The sequence below is a fragment of the Styela clava genome, chromosome 2, assembly GCF_964204865.1.
Source record: "Styela clava chromosome 2, kaStyClav1.hap1.2, whole genome shotgun sequence".
NCBI lineage: Eukaryota > Metazoa > Chordata > Ascidiacea > Stolidobranchia > Styelidae > Styela > Styela clava.
Genome location: NC_135251.1, coordinates 18,055,405 through 18,075,450, shown reverse-complemented (window position 1 = coordinate 18,075,450; position 20,046 = coordinate 18,055,405). Strand labels below are relative to the sequence as shown.

Genomic DNA, 20,046 nt, shown 5'->3' with positions numbered 1-20,046 from the left:
TTTCAAATATCTATTCTTTATCTTATTATTGCAAATGTAATTGGTAACGCGAGCGAGCCAATCACAGGAGCCATCATCTATACGAGGATAAAAAAAAAGTGAATTTATTTGATCTAGGATAATTTAATACTTCACCAGCCAATCGAGTTTTCGATTATACTCTAGACCAGTGGTTCTCAAACTTTTTAAAAAAAAAAATTTTAATGGACCCCTGCGATTTTTCTGAGGAATTTCTCGCAGACTTGGCAATAAATCCAATTCGCGTACCAGCGGGTCAACAACGTATTAGAATGTAACATGATCAAAAAAGGCGACCCCGGAAAATCTTCACGCAACCCCATCCGGGGTTGCGACCCATAGTTTGGGGGAACCACTGCACTAAAGCATTCAGAATATGAACACGTTATATCAAGCATTGTTTTATTGTATGTCGTTTGTAAATTTTAATAGGATGAGTGCAATTGCTTGGCTTCCACCAGTTCATCTATTTTGAGGTTATATTTTGAGGGTCATTACAACTCTTGTATCATGTCTTATTACCATTCTATTTCGGATTTTATTTTTAATATCGAGTAGAGTGTCAGAGGCAAGCGCCAGAAAACAAGTATCGGAGGAGTTTTTTGTGTAAATCATGTTTTACTTCTCGTAGAAAATTGTTTATTTTTTACAAAAAATACTAAAACGTTTTTCAGCACTCTTTCGTATGAAAGCCATCACAGCAGTGCTTCTGTGTCGGTCGGTTAGTTCGCGGTCCTCCCAAAATCGCTTCGCGTACCTCTAGGCCAGGGGTCACCAAACTACGGCCCGCGGGCCGGATCCGGCCCGCGACGTCATTTCATCCGGCCCGCGGCGTCATTTTATCCGGTCCGCAATAACACACAAAAATGGCTAAATTTTTTTCCAAGGGAGATTTTCACGAGCATCGTCGTCTTTGTTTTTTTCGTAACATTGGCCAATCGGCAAGATGCAAAAAAGTGACGTAATAATAGGCCTTTCCGCGTCCGCTCAGACACTTTCGTCACCCTGACAGATTTTCAGTCGTGGTTGTAAATAAAACTTCGTTTTTGCGACTTTGAATGCTACCAGTACGTAACGTTTTCTGCGATACACTTCTACACTCGTGGCGCGTGCTTTCGACAAAACTGTTTGTTTTTTGTGCTAAAATAAACGTCGAATGTGCATTTTGTGCAGTACTGTTATCCCTCGCGTACTGCTCCAATTTCAAACGCCACACTAACTTTTGTACTGCTTTAATGCGAATATTCATGTAGGTATGTTACAAAAAAATTGAAGTCCATCCGATTTAAATAAAAACTGCTCCAGTGGAAAGATCTGAAGATCTGAGTAAAAATAGAAAACAATACCAAGTTTATAATAAACGGTCAAGAAATAACGGAGATATCGTAATTTTAGTACCGCCCGACAGGCCAATTTTTTCCATAATGATTGTATTACTTTTTTGATAAGAACTGAACTAAATATGGAAAAATAACACATATCAATCACTAATCTTTCGATGTGCGTCGCATCTATGGTATATTGAGACTATTTCAGAATTTTATTCTGGCAACGGTCATTGACACCGCCGAAAGATCGTCGCAAATAAACGCTGGAGTTGTGCATGATAGTTTGACAGGGGTTCATTGTGGGTAATAATTAACGATGTGCTGATTGTACGAACTTCATAAAAATTGTATCAAGTTAGGAAAGAAATACACACGTCCACATACATTTTATTGGTGTCTATAGACAATATCATTAATTTGCACTACGTATAACTGGAGCGTAATTTTTAAAAGCGTCGAATGTTGGGAAATTTATGCGCTAATGAAAAAAATCAAATACCAGATAATAGTTGTTTATTTTATCTAAATTATGTCAAAATTTCATAGAATTCCAAGCTACAGCAGGTAGTCGTTTTTATGAGAGGTATTTCAACTCGGCGTAACGGTACTTAGCAGACCGTAGTAGCATATATTTACGAGCAGACGTGATGCGTACATTTTTCGCCGCGGATTTTGTAACATTTCTAATTCATGACGGCAACGTTTTGATAACAGCTAAACTCAGGATAATTGTCTAGATACAGAAATCTTGTTAATTTTTTTCCTAGGATGTCCTCGATCTATATTCTGCGATATTCCCAACATTTGTAAATTTATTGTATTGCATTGACAAAAATATTCATCCGGCCCGTTTCAACACAATTTGAGTCATACCCGGCCCGCGGTCAAAAAAGTTTGGTGACCTCTGCTCTAGGCGACAGAGGACCCCACTTTGAGAACCAATGCCCTTTTAAGGTATAGGTCTTTGCACAAAACATATCGGTATTCTGACCTTAATTTTGATATAAAACTGTATATTGCTGAAGTTTTATTAATATAACATATAATATAGTGAACATTCGACAATTTATCGTAACGTTAATTCCAAGATTCCAGTGTGTCGTCTGATGAGTGTCCATCTTTATTGGCTTCTGTTGCAGTTAATAAAGAATATCTGAAAAATTGGAAAATTCCATTATCGTTACCATTTCCACGAGAAGTTTGTATTTTAAGCAATTTGAGTGATAAAACTTACGTTTACATTGTTTGCGATAGTCAGAGCAGCAATTGTACTCTTTCTCACACCTATAGTGACATTGACATGGGTATTCGAAGTAGTCGTCTTTTTTTCCACAACGTCCTTTGCAGGAATCGTCACGAATTATTTCTAAAGTACAATAATATGATGTTATAAGCACAAACTTTTGGTTGCGGGATTTGTTCGTGGATATTTTAGCATTATGAACCTGATGCTGGGGATTGAGGGCCAACAACCGCGAAAAAGAAAAGCTTCTCGCTTATACGATATTTAAAATTAGCAGAACAGTCTGGACGTGAAAGACACAGTGTGGGTGTAACTGAGTTGCATAATTCCAAATTTTAGGCGTTTTGTTGCGGATGAATAACTACATAATAATAATAAATTGTATTGCTGAAGTTTTGTGTAGTTTGTAAACCGGATTACAGTGGGAAAAAGTTGCACACCCTTGATGAAACGTGAAACCTAAATCGATGTGTAACGAGAGTCTTATCATTGGCCATTTCGAGAGCACGCAACAGCAAACCAACCGCTGATATTTACTTAATGAATATACCTTTGCAAGTTGGGACGTGGCTCCATTCCCCATTGCCTAAGCATTGACCTTCATCCTCTCCATCCAGAGCATAGCCATCATTGCAGAAATATTCAATATATTCTTTTGCCAAGTAGAAATCTTTCTCATCTTCAACTCCACCATTTTCGATCTCAGGTGTATAGCACTTTCGAACTAGGACATATATATATACCCATGATCAGACACAATTCACATATAATAGAAGTTTGTGGTAAAAATGTGGTATGGTAATTTTTTATTAAGAACAATAATAAAATTTGTGTATTACGTCCATCTACGACCTTTAATACTTTGGAAGAACCCCATAAATCAATCCAGTAGATATTATTACATCTATATTATGTTACTTCAAAATTTTGCATTTCTTACCGCAAATTGGAAATTTTGTATCCCAACTTCCGCCTTCTGAACATTTAGCTTTTTCCTCTCCGACAAGGTGGTAGTGTTTTTTCTCACACTCGAATTGTATTACTGTTCCTTGATCGTGATATTTAGCTTCAGGACTATAGGTGACGTATGGCGCCAACTTTTCAACTTGGCATTGTTTTAGGCAATATACAGGATTGTTGATCGCCCATTCTCCATCTAATTTGCACTCGTCTTTTGAGTTACCACTGAGACTATACCCGCGTCGGCAGCTGAATTCGATCTCTTGATTTACGAAGTATCGTTTTTGGGATGGAGTCACGTCACCGTTTTTCGGTGGTTTCCTGTAAGGACATGTTACTGCAAAAAAAAATTAGTTAGCAGTTTTGTTCGAGTTTTTAAAACTTGCAATAAGCGACGGAAATAGTTATTATGAATTGTGTAATTAGGTGTTTTAGCATTGAGGTTAAAATATTCAGATATTCAACATTTGGAATTCGGAACAGGTGAGTCGAAACCTTTTGAAGGTTGTGGTGGTGGATGGCATTTGGTTGCTATTAATAAGCAAAATTCAAAACAATTATAAAACAACACTCCAATCAGTATGACTTGTACACAATACGGCCATCGGCCGAAAAAATTCAATATAATTAATATTATATCTACCCGTTGTATTTGTAATTAGGTTGCAAACGATAAAGGAAATATATAAAAATGATTATATCATTGCTTTTAATAGAGAAACCAGAGGTAGGAATGTGACAAATAATACTTATGATGTGTAAATACACTCACTTTTGACGCATTTTCCAAATGTTTCTAGTTTCCATCCGGAATAAGTACACTCGTATGAATTCGATTCTTCAGTCCATTTATAACCGATTTTACAGTGACATTTCACAACTGTTCCATATGGGATGAAACTCCTTGGCATGTAATCAACCATATCATCAGGTTCGCATGACCCATACGTGATCTTTGGAATCCAGCAACCTGCAAGCCGAAGTTTCGTGAATATAAAAAGCGCTTGGTCACAAGATAAATATCAAAATGAAATAGTCCAAATTCGGAAAAACTAATCGATATTAACTAATTCACCGCCATAATTCTTTATAGTTTCGGTAGCGGTTGGCACGTTTGTGAATGTCTGTAACTTTGCTCAGAGACTAGTATCCTTTACTTCTGAGTTATTGTACGTGAGTTGTCTTCGAGCAAATTTTCTCATCTTAATAAATTGCTATTTTTTTTCAATAATATTTGTAGAGATATCAATGAGCTTAATTGATCTCTAATTATTTACTTATCGCTTTTTAGCTGCCCCCTTCTTGGCAGCTTGTGTCTCTAATTTTAGGGACTTCACTTCTCTCGTGTGTAGGCCCATGTTATTCTGACTTTTAAATATTTGTTTGAAAATTAATCAGATAAAATAAAACGGCAAATGCCGTGTACTTACCACCGGCAGCAAGGGATACGCCGATAATTGCCAGAAACACGGCGATGGATAATTTACTCATTTTCTTGTATTCTTTCAAACCGTGTGGAGGTAAGAAGAAGATGTAAGGAAATGTGTCGTCAGTTGTAAATCCACGGTATTTAACGTTTTTCTGCCACCATTTTTTTTCTTCGAAAAAGTATCTGACATGGCCTGAAGTCAAAAATGATATCAGCAATTTTCACCTTTTTCTTTCGCTGATGTGTCATGCTTCAAGGTGACGTGATGTCTGTTCACAACTTTTTGTTTCCATATTTTGCAGCCAAATGCTGCCTGCCTGTTTAAACTAAAAAAAATCATTGAGTCATCATTTCATTGTGTCTGCTTACCAGTAAAAGCAACCTAAACATCTTACTATAACTTTCGTTTTGTATGCAATTAAATAAGTGATTCTCAATCATTTTCGATGAATTCTTCCTTTGTCTATTTAGGAATTCTTTATTCCCCCCTATTCTCCAATATACATAAAGAACTCTGTTTCTATTTTTTTGTTCATCTTTCAAGGTCCGTAACTAGTGCTACACTTTTGGCAATAAGTTATCAATAAAACGTATTGCCATAATGCTAAATAACTAAACAATAATTGTGAAACTACGCTAAATACAGTTTGTATTTCCTTCCAAGAACATCAAAATACTTGCTGGGGAGTAATTCCTTCCTGGTTGGGAAACTTTGAACTAAATAAATATTGGAATGTAATGACAAAACCGATATCCTTAGTATTCTTCTCTTCAAATATTTTTTAATTTTTAAATGATATTGAATATTAATTTTTAAGGAACTTGAATAAAATAATAAGCAATCTGAATTAGAATACAATCTAGAATGCGCTTACAAAATTAATAGGTAAATGCAAAAGTAAATTCAATCGCGATTTGTAGTTATAGTATTTTTGTGTTACATTGAAGTGATCAATATTATTTTTTAAGTTTAGCAATAGCAGATATTAAACCGAAAAATAAAAACCAGATGTAGCAATGTCCACATAGCTTATTTTTTGTAACGCCGTGGAGTAATGTCTTTGCTGGAACGATCGATTGTTTGCTGATTCGCCGGAATTTGTTCTGTGTGGTAATACAAGATTACACAGAAATCGAAACCGCTAATAATAAAAATGTGATTTTGACCAAAGATTCCCGGTTGTGGGAACAACAATTCGTAATCCTGCGAAAGCCAATATAAATTAATAAAATAGGTATTAATAATTATATACTGAGAAAAAAATTTGATTTTAGATTGCGAAATTCTTGAAACGAAGTCTTACGTTATTAAAAACTTACTCATCATTATACATTACTCATTATTATAATGAAACCAAAGACATCGAATTGTTTATATATATTATTGAAGTTTATCAAAGTTTTAAAACGAAAGCCATATTATTAAAATGATTTTGCATGTGCCTATTGGCGTTAAATTTTATTTGAGTACATTTGACGTTCGGCCGATTAAGGTACAGTAGATGAAATGGGATTAAATTAAATCAGGAAGGCCCAAAGTTGCGAGGTTGAATGGCCGCAAAAACTCTTGAAGATGTCTTGCGGTCCGCAGTCCTAAAAAAGCCAAAAAATGATCAAAACATCGCGAGTTTACTCACTTATTTAAGAATGAGAGTTTACCGTTTTAATCAGTTTTTCAAGGAAACTATATATAGCATGCTTTCCGATAATATCGTGGTATTTTCGGCATCTTTTCTCGTTTTGTAATGTCATTTAAAATTATATTCTTTCGTGACAGATATTACTTGAAAACACACCAGATACTGTGGTTTCCGTTTTCTCCAGTGGTGGGATTCAACCGGTTCGCAGTGGTTCTATAGAACCGTCTCACGGAATTTTATGAGATCAGCGAACCGGATATCATTACTGGTTACTGTCAATGTTCTGTTAGTAACACAACCGCCTAAAAAATATGACTTTTGTGAAGGAACCGGCTGACAGAAAATTTGAATTCCACCACTGGTTTTCTCCCAGTTTATCTCGGTCACCTTTTTTCTACACTCATTGTATGAAGAATTGGTATATTTGAAAAATTGTAGGCTCACAGAACCGCCACAAATAATTTTTATTCATTTTGATGAGGTCACCACACCAAATTTCGAAGTGGAATCGAATCACATAGTGCCCACAGAGAGTTTTGAAATAATAAAGTGTTATATCCTCAATTGTAAATACAATCTTTACCAATGAAAATCAAAGCAATGGATCTAGTAGGTAATCAGAAAATCGATTTTTTTTTCATACATACGGTAACAACAATAAAAACCCTATAGACTTACATCATCTCCATGAGCTTATTATCGGATCAAAATTTTGTGATATAATTGTCCCCCACGGGATTCAAACCAGTACAAAACTCTTAGTTCAGGCCAATGGGCGTCAACCAATTTTCTTAATCGGCCAGAATCGTCGGATGAAGATCCGATTTTGTTTCAAACAAGTAGCAACGCCCAAAACAACTTTTCAAGCTTTTAGGTTTGTTGTTTGCTTGTTAGCTTCGTTTGTTTACTAAAAAAAACCACAGCTAATCTCAATTTAGATGCTAATATTGGGATTTGCATTTTGGCACAGACATCCTTACATAACTTATATATGATTGTTTTTGTACTCTTTGTACCAAAATCATTTACAAATAAGCTTCGGCCTTGAATTTCATTTTCTTCTGTTCATGTATGCTGTTTTTTTTTATTTATTCTTAAATGGAATTTTTTCGTTTCAGTAAGATTTGAGTGCTGTGTTCTTCCACTAGTATGCGTGTGGGTGAATGGGAATAAACGCTGCTCACGGCGTTTGCTATAAACCTTTCTCTAGGTTTTTTTCATTTTCCCGATCTTTTCGTCGTCATTGTCTGTGTTCTTTATTTATTTTTATTCGTGTTCTTATTATTCTTATTCGCTTCTTATTCCTAATATATTATATTATTCTTATTCGTGTTCTTATTTTTATTCGTGTTGCTACTTCAAAAAAAAAATACACATTAATAAACCTTTTAAACGTGTACAGACAGATTCACTATTCAGGAAAATATCAGTCCAACAAATAGATTTTATTACTTGTCTTATTCTATATACGTGAGACTTCTGCATTACAGTTGATAGAGATTTTACGTTGGGTTTACACTTTGTAACTTTCAAAGAATGACACGAACTACCGGCTTCATATTTTGGGCTACCCCTCTCGACCTAAAGTTCACAACTGAGAACATAAATTCACAAGCATATGCAGATGAAAATACATTGAGAGTAATGCAGTCGCAAGTTTTCAAGACACGAAGAATTCTTGGTAATGGCATCCCATCACACAATAGGTCGTTGTCAGCACTTCTCTATTGTATTCCCTTCCCTAATCGCTTAAGTGTATTTCTTTCGAAATCAATTGATAATGGTACGTTAGCAAGTGCAACTCTATCCAAAATGAACTACACAACTTCAAGAAAAAAGATGGCTCAGACGAACTATATTACGTAATATTGTACCTAAATGAATGCCGCGCCCTTCTCGACAAACAATTTCGAGAGCTCACCCATTTGTTACGTCATCATATATTTGTTTGTCACATGTCACGAAAGGACGACAAGAGATTTTAAAAGAATAACGGATTGTTTACAAACGATTATGGATAAATGAACATCTAGTGTCATCAGATAGTCCAATGTTTTGAAATTTCCTATCTGATGGAGAATGATCTCGTTTCCGAAGCCTCGCTGGCGTGCCAAATAAATGGGCTCGTTGGTGGGCTAGTTGCCCACCCCTGTACTAGGCTAAAGGTTGCTATCAGTAATTGTAAGCGGCACGTTGCTGAATATTTTAATAAAAAAATGGTTTCAACATGTAAAGTTTATGAGCACCAATTCTCTAAAACACTCTCGAAATAAGTATTAATCATTTTGCATTATTGTAGGCTACGTAAAGTATAGCCTATACTCCTACTCAGAATATGACGCGGGCCACTTTTTGAAATTTTTTGACGACACGGGCCACAAACTAACAAAGTATATACAAAATTGTAATAAAAAAATTAACAAAGTAAATCTGAATATATTTGTTGAAATTACCCTTGAATCTTACACCAAGCGAGACATGAAACATATTCGTTTACTTGTGTTGGATATTTGGCACCGTTTTGTAGCGGTGAGAGACTCGATGTTCGGCCTTATTTTGCGTTGGTTTGTTTGCTGATCTTTAGACAGCATATTGTTTTACAGTCTGTTGTACTGGACTCTTGATGTTAAATAACACGATAAAACTCATAGTTGACATCATACTATTTTAGTTTTTCCTGGAAAAATCTCAATCACTATGCAGGCCGCAATAAAATGTTTTTAAAACATCAACAGTCGGTATAAAACTTGAATTCTCACCTCTCAAGCGCTTCCAATGCTACTTTCTTTCAACTCCGGCATAACTTATCATTGTTTCCCAGGTTCTTGTCGACTCTATGAATTTAGACCATCTTACATCAGTGAAATTTTTTATTTTCCCCTTTTCACACAAACGTGCATTACAGAAACAGCTATTATTTTCTGAATCAAATATGTGGTAGCCTGTATAGTAGTATAAGTCTGCTGAATAATCAAGAATCGTCATTAAATGAATCATAAACCTTTCATACAAGCAAGAAAATATCGTTGTTTGTGACATATTATGCTAGGTCTAGTCTTCCTTGGAGTTACCGTACTTCATCTTCTTCTAGTATCGTGGCATGTTCATGCCGTAGATGAAATCATGGTCTCTCTGAGTCCGATGGTATTGTTGACACCTATTGGCCTGCACATCCAGTCTAGCAATCTTAATCTTGGCCTACCTCTGGCTTTCCTACCTTGTTTCTTTCTCTGTCGAAGAAATTCGAAGCGTTCGTCGATAGAACCACATCTCAGCTGCCTCTAAACGTTCTCGCATCGGCTTGTTGATGGTCCAAGACTCACAATCGTATGTCAGAACTGACCAGACGTAACACCTTATCTGCCTTTCCTTTGTGCCAACTCAGATTTCGTGCACACATAACACTTTTCATATTCATAAACGTTTTCTTCGCGACTGCTATTCTGCATTTGATATCTGATTTTTATCGACCATCTGATGTAATCATGCTTCCCAAGTAGGTGAAGCTTTCCTTCTGGCGTATCGCAGTTCCATTCACTGATAGATGACAACGAGATATCTGAGTGTTCTTACTGCAGATAATTGAAAATGTTTTCTGACAGTTAATTGACAGCCCCAGTTTCAGACTTTCTTTGGCTGCTATAACCAGTACTTCTTGCCGTATTTCCTCCAAATCAGCAATCATGGCAGTGTCATCTGCATAAATGAGGTTATTGTAGTTCCTATCACCAATCTGTACACCTGGCTTTGTCGTCAATTTCGACAGATCAGTTTCACTATACAGATTGAACAGATCAGGTGATAGCACACACCCTTGGCGGACACCCTTCTGAATTTCCACCGATTCACCGATTGTGCCATGTAGTTTCACTGCCGCTTCCTGATCCTAGTACAAATTTGCAATCAATTGAAGGTCTTTCCCTTTAATCTCCAGTACTCCAACATTCTTATCAACTCCCCGTGTTTGACGCAATCAAATGCCTTCACATAATCGATGAAACAAATGTACAGGGCTTTTTGTTTTTGGAAGCATTTCTCTACTAGCGACCTCAAACAGAATACGACATTCCTAGTACCTTTTCCTGGCCTGTATCCGAACTGCTCCTTCGATAAATTCTGTCTGATCGTATCATTTATTCGATTTAGTATTACGCGAAAGATGATTTTTGTGACATGGCTCACGAGACTGATCGTTCGATGGTCTTCGCAATCAATTGCACCTGCCTTCTTTGAAAGTGTTACGAAAACAGATTCCAACATTTCTTCCGGAACCTCGACCGTGAAATCTTGGTTCGCTATTTCTGTCAGTTTTGCAACAACAAATAGACCCAAAACATCGATATGCCAAAATAAGATGATGTCTTTTTCACCTGCCTTTCCGCGTTTCATTTTTCTTTTTGATTTCCGCCGGGTTGACTTCGCGACCTTTCATTGTTACTTATCGATCTTAAGATCGGTAAGTATGTTGATAGGTATTTGTCTGTATGTCTGTGTGTTAGATGCACGCGATATCTCACGGAAGCAAGGTTGAATCTGCTCCAAATTTTGCATGTGCATTCATCATAGCTCGGATCAGAAGCCTATTGATTTTGGATGAATTATGTCTTATAATTAGCGAGTTATTAATCAATTAGTGATGGGACACACGGTGTCACTATGAAGTAAGACCACTGCTTTGGGGGATCCCTAACCTGCGATCAATAAGTCTCCGGTTTCCAACCGATATTCTAGTTTTCTTTATTTTTGGCTTCCCCTCTCTTCCATCGTCCCCATAGAGATCTTTGATGTATTCAGTCCATCGGCTCATAAAAAACACTCGTCTTCCATCAGTATTGAGCCATCTGCATCTCCGATACATATAATCTGATTCTTTACCTTTCTATGCGTTCCCTCTCGCACTTTCTCGCGCATGACTTGGACATCCTTTTTCTCCAGTTCCTCAATTTCCACACAGCATTCCGTCAGGTACTGCTCTTTTGCGTGTTTACACGTCGTTCGGATATGCCGGTCTAACTCGTGGTATTTATTTGGATCGTTTTTTAACAACCTCCTTATATCCATCCTATCAAGTATTTCTTGTGTCAACCACTTTTTCTTTACATTGCAGCGTGTGTGCGGCAACCACTCTTCTGAGGCCTTTTCTATTGCTGTCTTTAGAAAGGTCCATTCGCATCTCGCCGTATATTTATTCTTCGCATACTGCGCTCCTTCACACACTGAGAGAAACCATTTGCTTCGCATTGTTTCATCGCCAAGTCTAACTGATCATAAAGACCGTCGATCTCTTCATCGTTGCACTCGGCTGTTGAAGCATAGCACTATGCTGCAATATTTGTGGGAAACTCGTGGTATTTATTTGGATCGTTTTTAACAACCTCCTTATTTCCATCCTATCAAGTATTTCTTGTGTAATCCACTTTTTCTTTACATTACAGCGTGTGCGCGGCAACCACTCTTCTGAGGCCTTTTCTATTGCTGTCTTTAGGAAGGTCCAGTCGCATCTCGCCGTATCTTTATTCTTCGCATACTGCGCTCCTTCACACACTGAGAGAAACCATTTCTCGTGTCATTATCGGCTTTTAGCAGTCTGATTTGTCTTTGTGCGATTAATTTCTTGCGATCGATCTTCTTCAGCTTCAGTCGTATTCTGCTAGATAGCAGAACATGATCTGAATTGCAATCCGCACTCGGATAGGATCGAACTCTTTGAATCGCATTTTTAAATCGCTTTTTAACCAAGATGAAATCTATCTAATTACTGCAACCGTCCCCCGGACTCTTCCAGGTGTAAGTGTTCCTGGGATGATGTTGAAATAACGTGTTCGTGACAATCATATTGTTCGTCCTGCACCACTCAACCAGACGATCCACCGCTCATTTCGCACACCTAGTCCGAATCGACTAACTGCTTCGCCGTCTTTGGTATATCCAACCTTTGCGTTGAAGTCACTTCACATTGTTTCATCGCCAAGTCTAACTGATCATAAAGACCGTCGATCTCTTCATCGTTGCACTCGGCTGTTGAAGCATAGCACTGGATCGCCACTGTATCAAATGGTTTGTCACGGAGTCGAATCAGCATATGTCGTTCAGAGATGCACCAAAAGCCAGCAAGATACTTATCCGTTTTTGGATCCAGAAACATTCCTACACCTTTCTCGTACCCGTTGGTTATTGGTGCCATAGTAAAAAAATGTCATTCCATCGAAAACCATCTTTCCCGCGCCAGGCCATCTTACTTCAATGTAACTTACATAAAGGCCATCATCATTCATTAGTATTCATACATACTTGAGGAAGAACTGGAATATTAATGTATGGCACACAATTAAATATGCAATTCACTTATTACACAATGAATTCTAACAATATAAAAAGGGTAATAAATTAGTTTACGAAATGGAAGCATTGAAATTACAGTGACAATCACTGAATACTGTATAGTGGCTACCAACATTCATAAAGATTCATACATACTTGAAATAGAAAGAGAATATTAATGTGTGAATCACAATTAAATATGTATTTGATAATGCAGTTTCATCACTTATTACACAATGAATTTAAACAATATAAAAAGGTTATAAAATTAGTTTACAAAATGGAAGCATGGAAAATACAGTGACAATCACTGTATAGTGGCTAGTGGCCACCAACATTCATAAAGATTTATACATATTTAAAACAGAAATGGAATATTAATGTAGGATCCAAAATTAAATATGTAATAGATAAAGCAATTCATCACTTATTACACAATGAATGCTAACAATATAAAAAGATTATTAATTAATGAAAAGGCTACCAACAGTAATAGGTATTTATACATACTTGAAAGAGAACTTGAATATTGATGCATGATCCACAATTAGATATGTAAGTAATATGCAGTTCGTCACTTATAACACAATAACTTTTAGCAGCATAAAAAGGCAATTACAGTATATTAAGCAGAATTATACGAATTAAGGTACTTGGACAACAAGAACTTTTTCATATTTTTATTGAAAGTATACGCTGAACAATTTTTGATTTTGGGTGGTATAATGCCCAGACATGGACACCGCTATATTTCAATGATCTTTTTTCACATTCTGTGGCTACTTGACGGGTAAAATACGACCTATTTTCTTGAACTTGGTAGCATATTTATATACATCTTGTAGCCTAGTGAAATAGTAATAAATCTACTAGTACTATAGCGTCTGAAACTAGGTTTGGTAAGTCAAGTTGATAAACGAAGATATCTGCTCAGAAAACACATACTGTGGAAAATGATTTTCCTAAAAACGAAACTGAGCTTCTGCTCTATGATGATGTTTGTAATAACACATTTCACATATAGGTGAAAATGCAATAGGCAATACAATGATTGCTCAAAGATAGAAAACACAAACGAACACACGCAATGAAATAAAACAGAAGCTCTCGATACATTGAATCAATGGTAAGAAGTCAATTCCAATTCATGGAGAATATGTTGAAAACTAATAATATTTGCATTGTTGGTGCCTGCTTTATAGAAAGTTCTAGAAACAGAAAAATGGTTCCACGTCCCACTTACCCCTCTTATCCAACTTAATCCGCGTGTCAAACTTGTCCCGCGTGACCAACTTCTCCCATACTTTTCCCATATTTGATATGTATACTCATAAATATTGAGCGTAATAAGATATACTTTGATATTGGACAACAAATGTTGATGAATTGTATAACAATGAATCATATGAAGGATAAATTTTGTGAAAATTGGGGTATAGATGAACTATACCCAATTTAGCTAAATATTGTAATTACTATATTAAAGAAACATATATCATGAAACTTTTTACGCACGTTTAGTAATTGTAAAATAGCCAACGAAATTAGATACATCAATAAAAACATCCCATCTTGCATATTCAGATAGGAGAAAGTGATACATACTAATTTTGTTTTTCAAAATTTTGGTGAGTGTGCAAACTACCACGAAAATGTAAAAAATTAGAAATATTCAATAATTTTTTTTTTCTGAAAAAAGTTGAGAAAAATTCACCTTCAAAAATTTGTAGAATCTGAGGTTATATTATCGAATGAAACAATAAATCAAATTCAGCAGAATACATGAAGTTCAACTTTTCAGACAGTTCTTGTTTTGTCTTCTTGTTGTCAATCCCAAAGCGTATATATTTTTTTATTGAGGTTTTTATAAAATAAAACAAAATTGCAATAAAATATCTTATCAATAACAATAGCTCATCATGATAAACACATATAATATTGCATTATTACACTGATTATACTACAAAAATTCTCCATTTTTTGTTATGTTTGACATTTTTTCCATTTTTCAATGCTAATTCTCTTTCGTTCTCTCGGATAGTGTCAATTAATTTTGAAAAATATTTGAACAATGACTTTCTTTTACCAATTTAACATTCATATAAATAGAATCGCCCGACAAGCAGGTCACAATACAAATCTGGTTAAAAGAAAAATCTACAATAGCCTAATAAACATTTCAATTTGGTGAAGGAGAAATAACTACCACTTTTTGTGAACATCCATTGGTTCAACTGTTCCCAGAATATTGGTGAATAATTACATTAAAAAAAACTGATTGATGTTCTCAACAGATACATTGCAAAAATCACATAAATTTGAAGGCACTAAATTAAAACCATATAAAACAATATTTAGGGCAATTGCCCTGTGGAATAGTTTAATGTGAAAGGACCGGAGTTCTGTCTCAATGGTGCAAAAATAAACAATAGTATAGCATTTACTCCTAATAATATTGTAATGTACATTTAAATCAATATTCCACATTTCTTCTACTTTTATTGGTGGCATAAACTGTTTTTGGTTCAACTGACGATATATTTTAATGCCATATTTTTCACACAATTTAAAATAAGTAAACAAATCATTGTCATCAATTAAATGTTTAAACAGTAAAAGACCTTTATTATACCATGATTGTATAAAAAATGACTTTCTTCCATAAACAATTTTTTCATTGTACCATAGTGGAGGGTTATGATAATTTAATATTTTATAATCAAACAAAGTTTCTTTACAATAGTACCAGTTTTTTAAAACATTTGAGTACTTTTCATAAAATAGGAGTTTCAATTCAAATCCCTTTTTAGCAAGGATATCAATGTATCACCTAATTCAGGGCTTCCCAAACTTTTGAGCTCGCGGCTCTTTTCAATATATTAACATTTTTCGCGGCCCCTGTTCAAGTTAATAATGCTAAACCGTTCGATATATGCATTTTTGATTCTAATTTACATAGTTTATTCGGAGCTTTTGGTAGGCTCATTCAATAACAAAAACAAACACACATTTACTCAGATTAAGGTTACTCGATTATTCGGTGTGATGGGTACGAATTCTTTTCGCGGCATAACAAGTCCAGTCGTGGCCTAATGTTTGTTAATGCAGGTCCAAATGAAAATGAATTACGATGTCTGGCCACCGACTGCATGATCCCTCTCCGGCGTTGTTACTCACTCTTAATGATCAAATTTAGCGCAAGGCAGCGGTTCGTGTGGGGCCAAATTATCAGGGAAAAAACTCACGACGCACCTACACGAAAAAAGGCTGCTTTCAAATTAAACCGAAGGCTTAACGATTAAAGCCGGCATTGTTATGCAAGCGCGGTGGTTCTACCGGATTTCCCTGAAAATAAGACCTAGCCTGAATTTTAAAAAATATTTTAATATGGGCCCTCTCCATATGATAGGAATTTTTTTTTTTACCTAGTCGATAACAAGAAAATTTTCCTACTCGTGTTAAATGGGTAATAATATATGTTTAGAAGGTATTTTAGATAAAAAAAAACGTGTTATTTATAAACAGTTTCATATTTTGTATATTCAAAATCTCGTAATTCTCTACTTTTAATTTTTTTTTTCGAAAAAAATAATTAAAGACACTGTCTCATTTTTTATATGAAGTACTTGTGTAAAATTAGTGCTTTCTTTGCGGCCCCTGAAATTCGTTTCGCGGCCCTTTGCGGGGCCGCGGCCCCTAGTTTGGGAAGCCCTGACCTAAATAACCTAATTCAATCTTCTTCCATGGGGGATTCCTATAATCCGTAAGTTATAATTGGAAATTATATGAATGACAGATTTTAAAAATGTGTGTGGCAAGTCGTCCACTAGCAATACACTACAAAAATTCAAAAGTTGCGAAAGGACAAAACATTTGACTACGCAAATTTTTCCAGGCAAAGTTAGGGTTCTCATCTCAAATTACAAGAATGTTTTGAATTTTATCGAATATTTGTGGGAAATTTTTCTCAAACAACAGTTCATTGTAACAAGTAAGAACAGTTCCGTAGATTTTTTTTTATGAAAAGCGTATACACAAGCGAGGCAACGCTCAGTCAATGGACGTCATCTTGTGCCTATTGTTCTCGGCCATCTAACACGGCGCCTTTTGAGGAGTTCGCACATAAATATTGAAACATACCTATTATTTTCACGAATATTTTAGGTAGAAAGATTTGAAGCTCGTGTTTTGAAGGAGAATCTTAGCCGAACATGATGATATTCTATCATGTTTTCAAGATTAAATTTATAGAACATTAAATTGTCTTTGAAGACAAGTATACCGGTTCCGAGTTGCTACCGAAGTAAGTTGACCATTCTATTCGTCATAATTGACTATTTGACAATGGCCTTCCCTATGATGTTACAGATGGAAAGTTGTATTTATTCGACGAAGTTACCGGCCGACTCAAGTTCCCTTCAAAGGCCGTTTTTTTTTCAGTTTAACATTTTTGGTCTGTCAAGCTTCATAATGCCCGACTGCTCAGTTTGAACTGTGCTAAAAAAACAAATGACATTGCAGGATTATTGCGTCGGCATTATACAGCGTCAAATCGGCGTAAAACTATAAAGTATATCTGACCAAATTTAACGCATTAGATATTTTTTTGGGTCTAAATTGAGTTATATATTTAGATAGCTTAAAGCTTTAAAATCCACCTTTCGGCTTTATTCTACCAGCTCTTATACCAGCTGACTTATTCGATTCGAACAACACGACGAAAATTTTCCATAATACTCCATTGTTTCGCGTTTTCCCAATATGGCATCCATGAAATTGTTTAACATTGGACATTGGCCGCCCTTGGTCAATCCCTATACATACCATTTATAAATGGGTCCTATATATTAGTGATTTCCCACTTTTATTGTATCACAGACACATTTTTCATCATAACCCTTCAATATTACAGCCCAGTGGGCCACAGTCGGTCCACAAAAGTACACAATACCCCCATAGGGTTTTGAATGTTTTAATTAATAATCAAGGAACATGCAGACTGATTTTGAGATTTTTTTAGTGAAAAATTTTATTGAAAGCCATAAACTTTTAATTCGGTGTATCATATGTGCTTCAATCCTTTCCTCAAACGAAGCAACCAAAATGGATAAGATTGTGTGCTTGTATATCTTGAATAACCCCGACCGCAAATTAAGTCGATGGAGAGGTTCTTTAACATATCGTTAGATATCAGTGGCTGATTGTACCTGGCCTTGTAATACACCATTATTTTGCCAGCATTTGGCACATGACTGTAATCTTTATGGTTGAACATTCAATCTTCTTCTTCAATTCCGTCATCACCAATATTACCGTCGTTGCATCACGGGAGAAATCTAATTATTGATAATATAAAACATGAAGTCAGAACGCACAATAATTTATGCCAATCGGATTTTTTAGGAAATTATTAACACACGAAATTTGCTGATGAAGACCGAACATGAGAGGAGAGATACGTATTTGACTGTGGCATAGTATCTACCGATAGCCTATATATGCTAAATTTTCAGTAACGTAGCAATATCAAGGCAGGAAACGCCAAAACTCATAAGGAGCAGCTAAAATTTGAACACGTCCATTTTACAACTACATTAAAAAAAAATGCATTTTTACAATATTTTTATCGCGTGTATCCGAATGAAGGTGCAGAGACTTGCGGCGTGGTAGACCAGTTGCACATAGGGATAAAAGAGAGAAAGATGAGAACCCATACTGAGGAGAGACGAACGACCCGTGCGTTGAACTCGTAAACGAGGGAGGTAAAAACGCACGGTCGCATCTTTATCTGAGGAAAAAAAGGCCCTCTTGTCAGAAAACATATAATCCAATTTGGAAACTTTATCAGATTTGTAATTTTTTATACTTATTGATGCGTATTCCCAAGCGGGTTGTTTTTATATTTGCTAGTCGTAAAACAATGACTACAAGGAATGTCACTTGGTTGAATTTTCACTTTTGTTAGATAAGAGATTTCGAGTACAAGTTTGTCGATGTCCTCGTTGGCTAGCGGTTGCATCCCGTGTAATTCTAGGTTTTCAATGCCGGAGCGTCTATCCTGGTTTTCCGCATGCTTAGTGGCATATATACCAAAGATTGTTCTCAGGATTTAGAGTCCGTTCTTCCAGACAATGATTATATTTTGTTTTGGGATCGCAATTCATTATCTACCCTTTTCTGGCAATTCGGGAGAGAGAGATTGAAAAGTTTGAGACTCCTTGTTCATTGTTAGTTTGTTTTTAGGTTCTTTTAAAGATTGAATAATACGCAATACCTGGGCTTAGTGGTACAAATTCTGATATGATGTTGGAGGTGTTGAAGTTTTCAGAAATACAGCGAGCAATGAATCTCGGAAGTTGAATTCAATGTTTTTTGTATAGTTTCTTGAATCTTGGCTAGCATGGGGAAGGTGAGGCCAAACTAACTCGGATTGGTGTGGAGAATCAGGTAATGAATGGCACTGCTGCAACAATTAGAACCTTAATCGAACAGCGATGAGGAACTCTATTGACATTTTTGTTTGCAATTTTAGGTCTAGGAATACTTGTCAAACTTGCCATTTTTCATACATTTTGGCAAAGCTGTAAGCTACGTTTGAATAAAATTTATACAATTCGCAGTTCCTGTAATAAGATTTTCATCTCAGCCTTGCATTCGCGTGTTCAGCTTGTTTATATGTCGAAATATGTCAGCCACGCCAGTTAATCTTGGACACTACTCATCATGGCACTATTGCACGACTCTTTCACATACCAGGCACAACGGATTTGAGCTCTAACTTAGAATCTCTCGTGCCGTGAATCCGGAAGAAATGTAATTTTCATGATTATGTTTTAGTTTTGCTTTCTTTTCATTTCTATCTGTCTCATTCAATGTAGTTGTTCTTTTCAAATATCTATTCTTTATCTTATTATTGCAAATGTAATTGGTAACGCGAGCGAGCCAATCACAGGAGCCATCATCTATACGAGGATAAAAAAAAAGTGAATTTATTTGATCTAGGATAATTTAATACTTCACCAGCCAATCGAGTTTTCGATTATACTCTAGACCAGTGGTTCCCAAACTTTTTTGACCATCGCCCCCCCTAAAGTAGTTTATACAACT

The 20,046-nt window shown here is 35.9% G+C and overlaps 1 protein-coding gene across 1 annotated transcript; it reads right to left on the bottom strand.

Moving 5' to 3' along the window:
- Window positions 1-2,362: 2,362 nt before the first annotated feature.
- Window positions 2,363-11,007, bottom strand: LOC120336231 (beta-2-glycoprotein 1-like). The gene is made up of 8 exons (XM_078119973.1): window positions 10,695-11,007; window positions 10,192-10,314; window positions 4,980-5,171; window positions 4,322-4,519; window positions 3,530-3,886; window positions 3,140-3,313; window positions 2,581-2,712; window positions 2,363-2,499 (listed from the first exon to the last, which is right to left on the bottom strand). Exons 1-8 carry the CDS (start codon window positions 11,005-11,007, stop codon window positions 2,486-2,488), a joined length of 1,503 nt encoding a protein of 500 aa, XP_077976099.1. The 3' UTR covers window positions 2,363-2,485.
- Window positions 11,008-20,046: the final 9,039 nt, after the last annotated feature.

What these genes read in the sequence shown, in the direction of transcription:
- LOC120336231 (XM_078119973.1), bottom strand. Translation starts at nt 11,007, where the DNA reads ATGAAACGCGGAAAGGCAGGTGAAAAAGACATCATCTTATTTTGGCAT. An exon ending in AACATTTTCAATTATCTGCA is followed by an intron (nt 5,172 to 10,191) that starts GTAAGAACACTC and finishes TTTTGACTTCAG; the next exon opens with GCCATGTCAGATACTTTTTC. An exon ending in CCACGTCCCAACTTGCAAAG is followed by an intron (nt 2,713 to 3,139) that starts GTATATTCATTA and finishes ATTGTACTTTAG; the next exon opens with AAATAATTCGTGACGATTCC.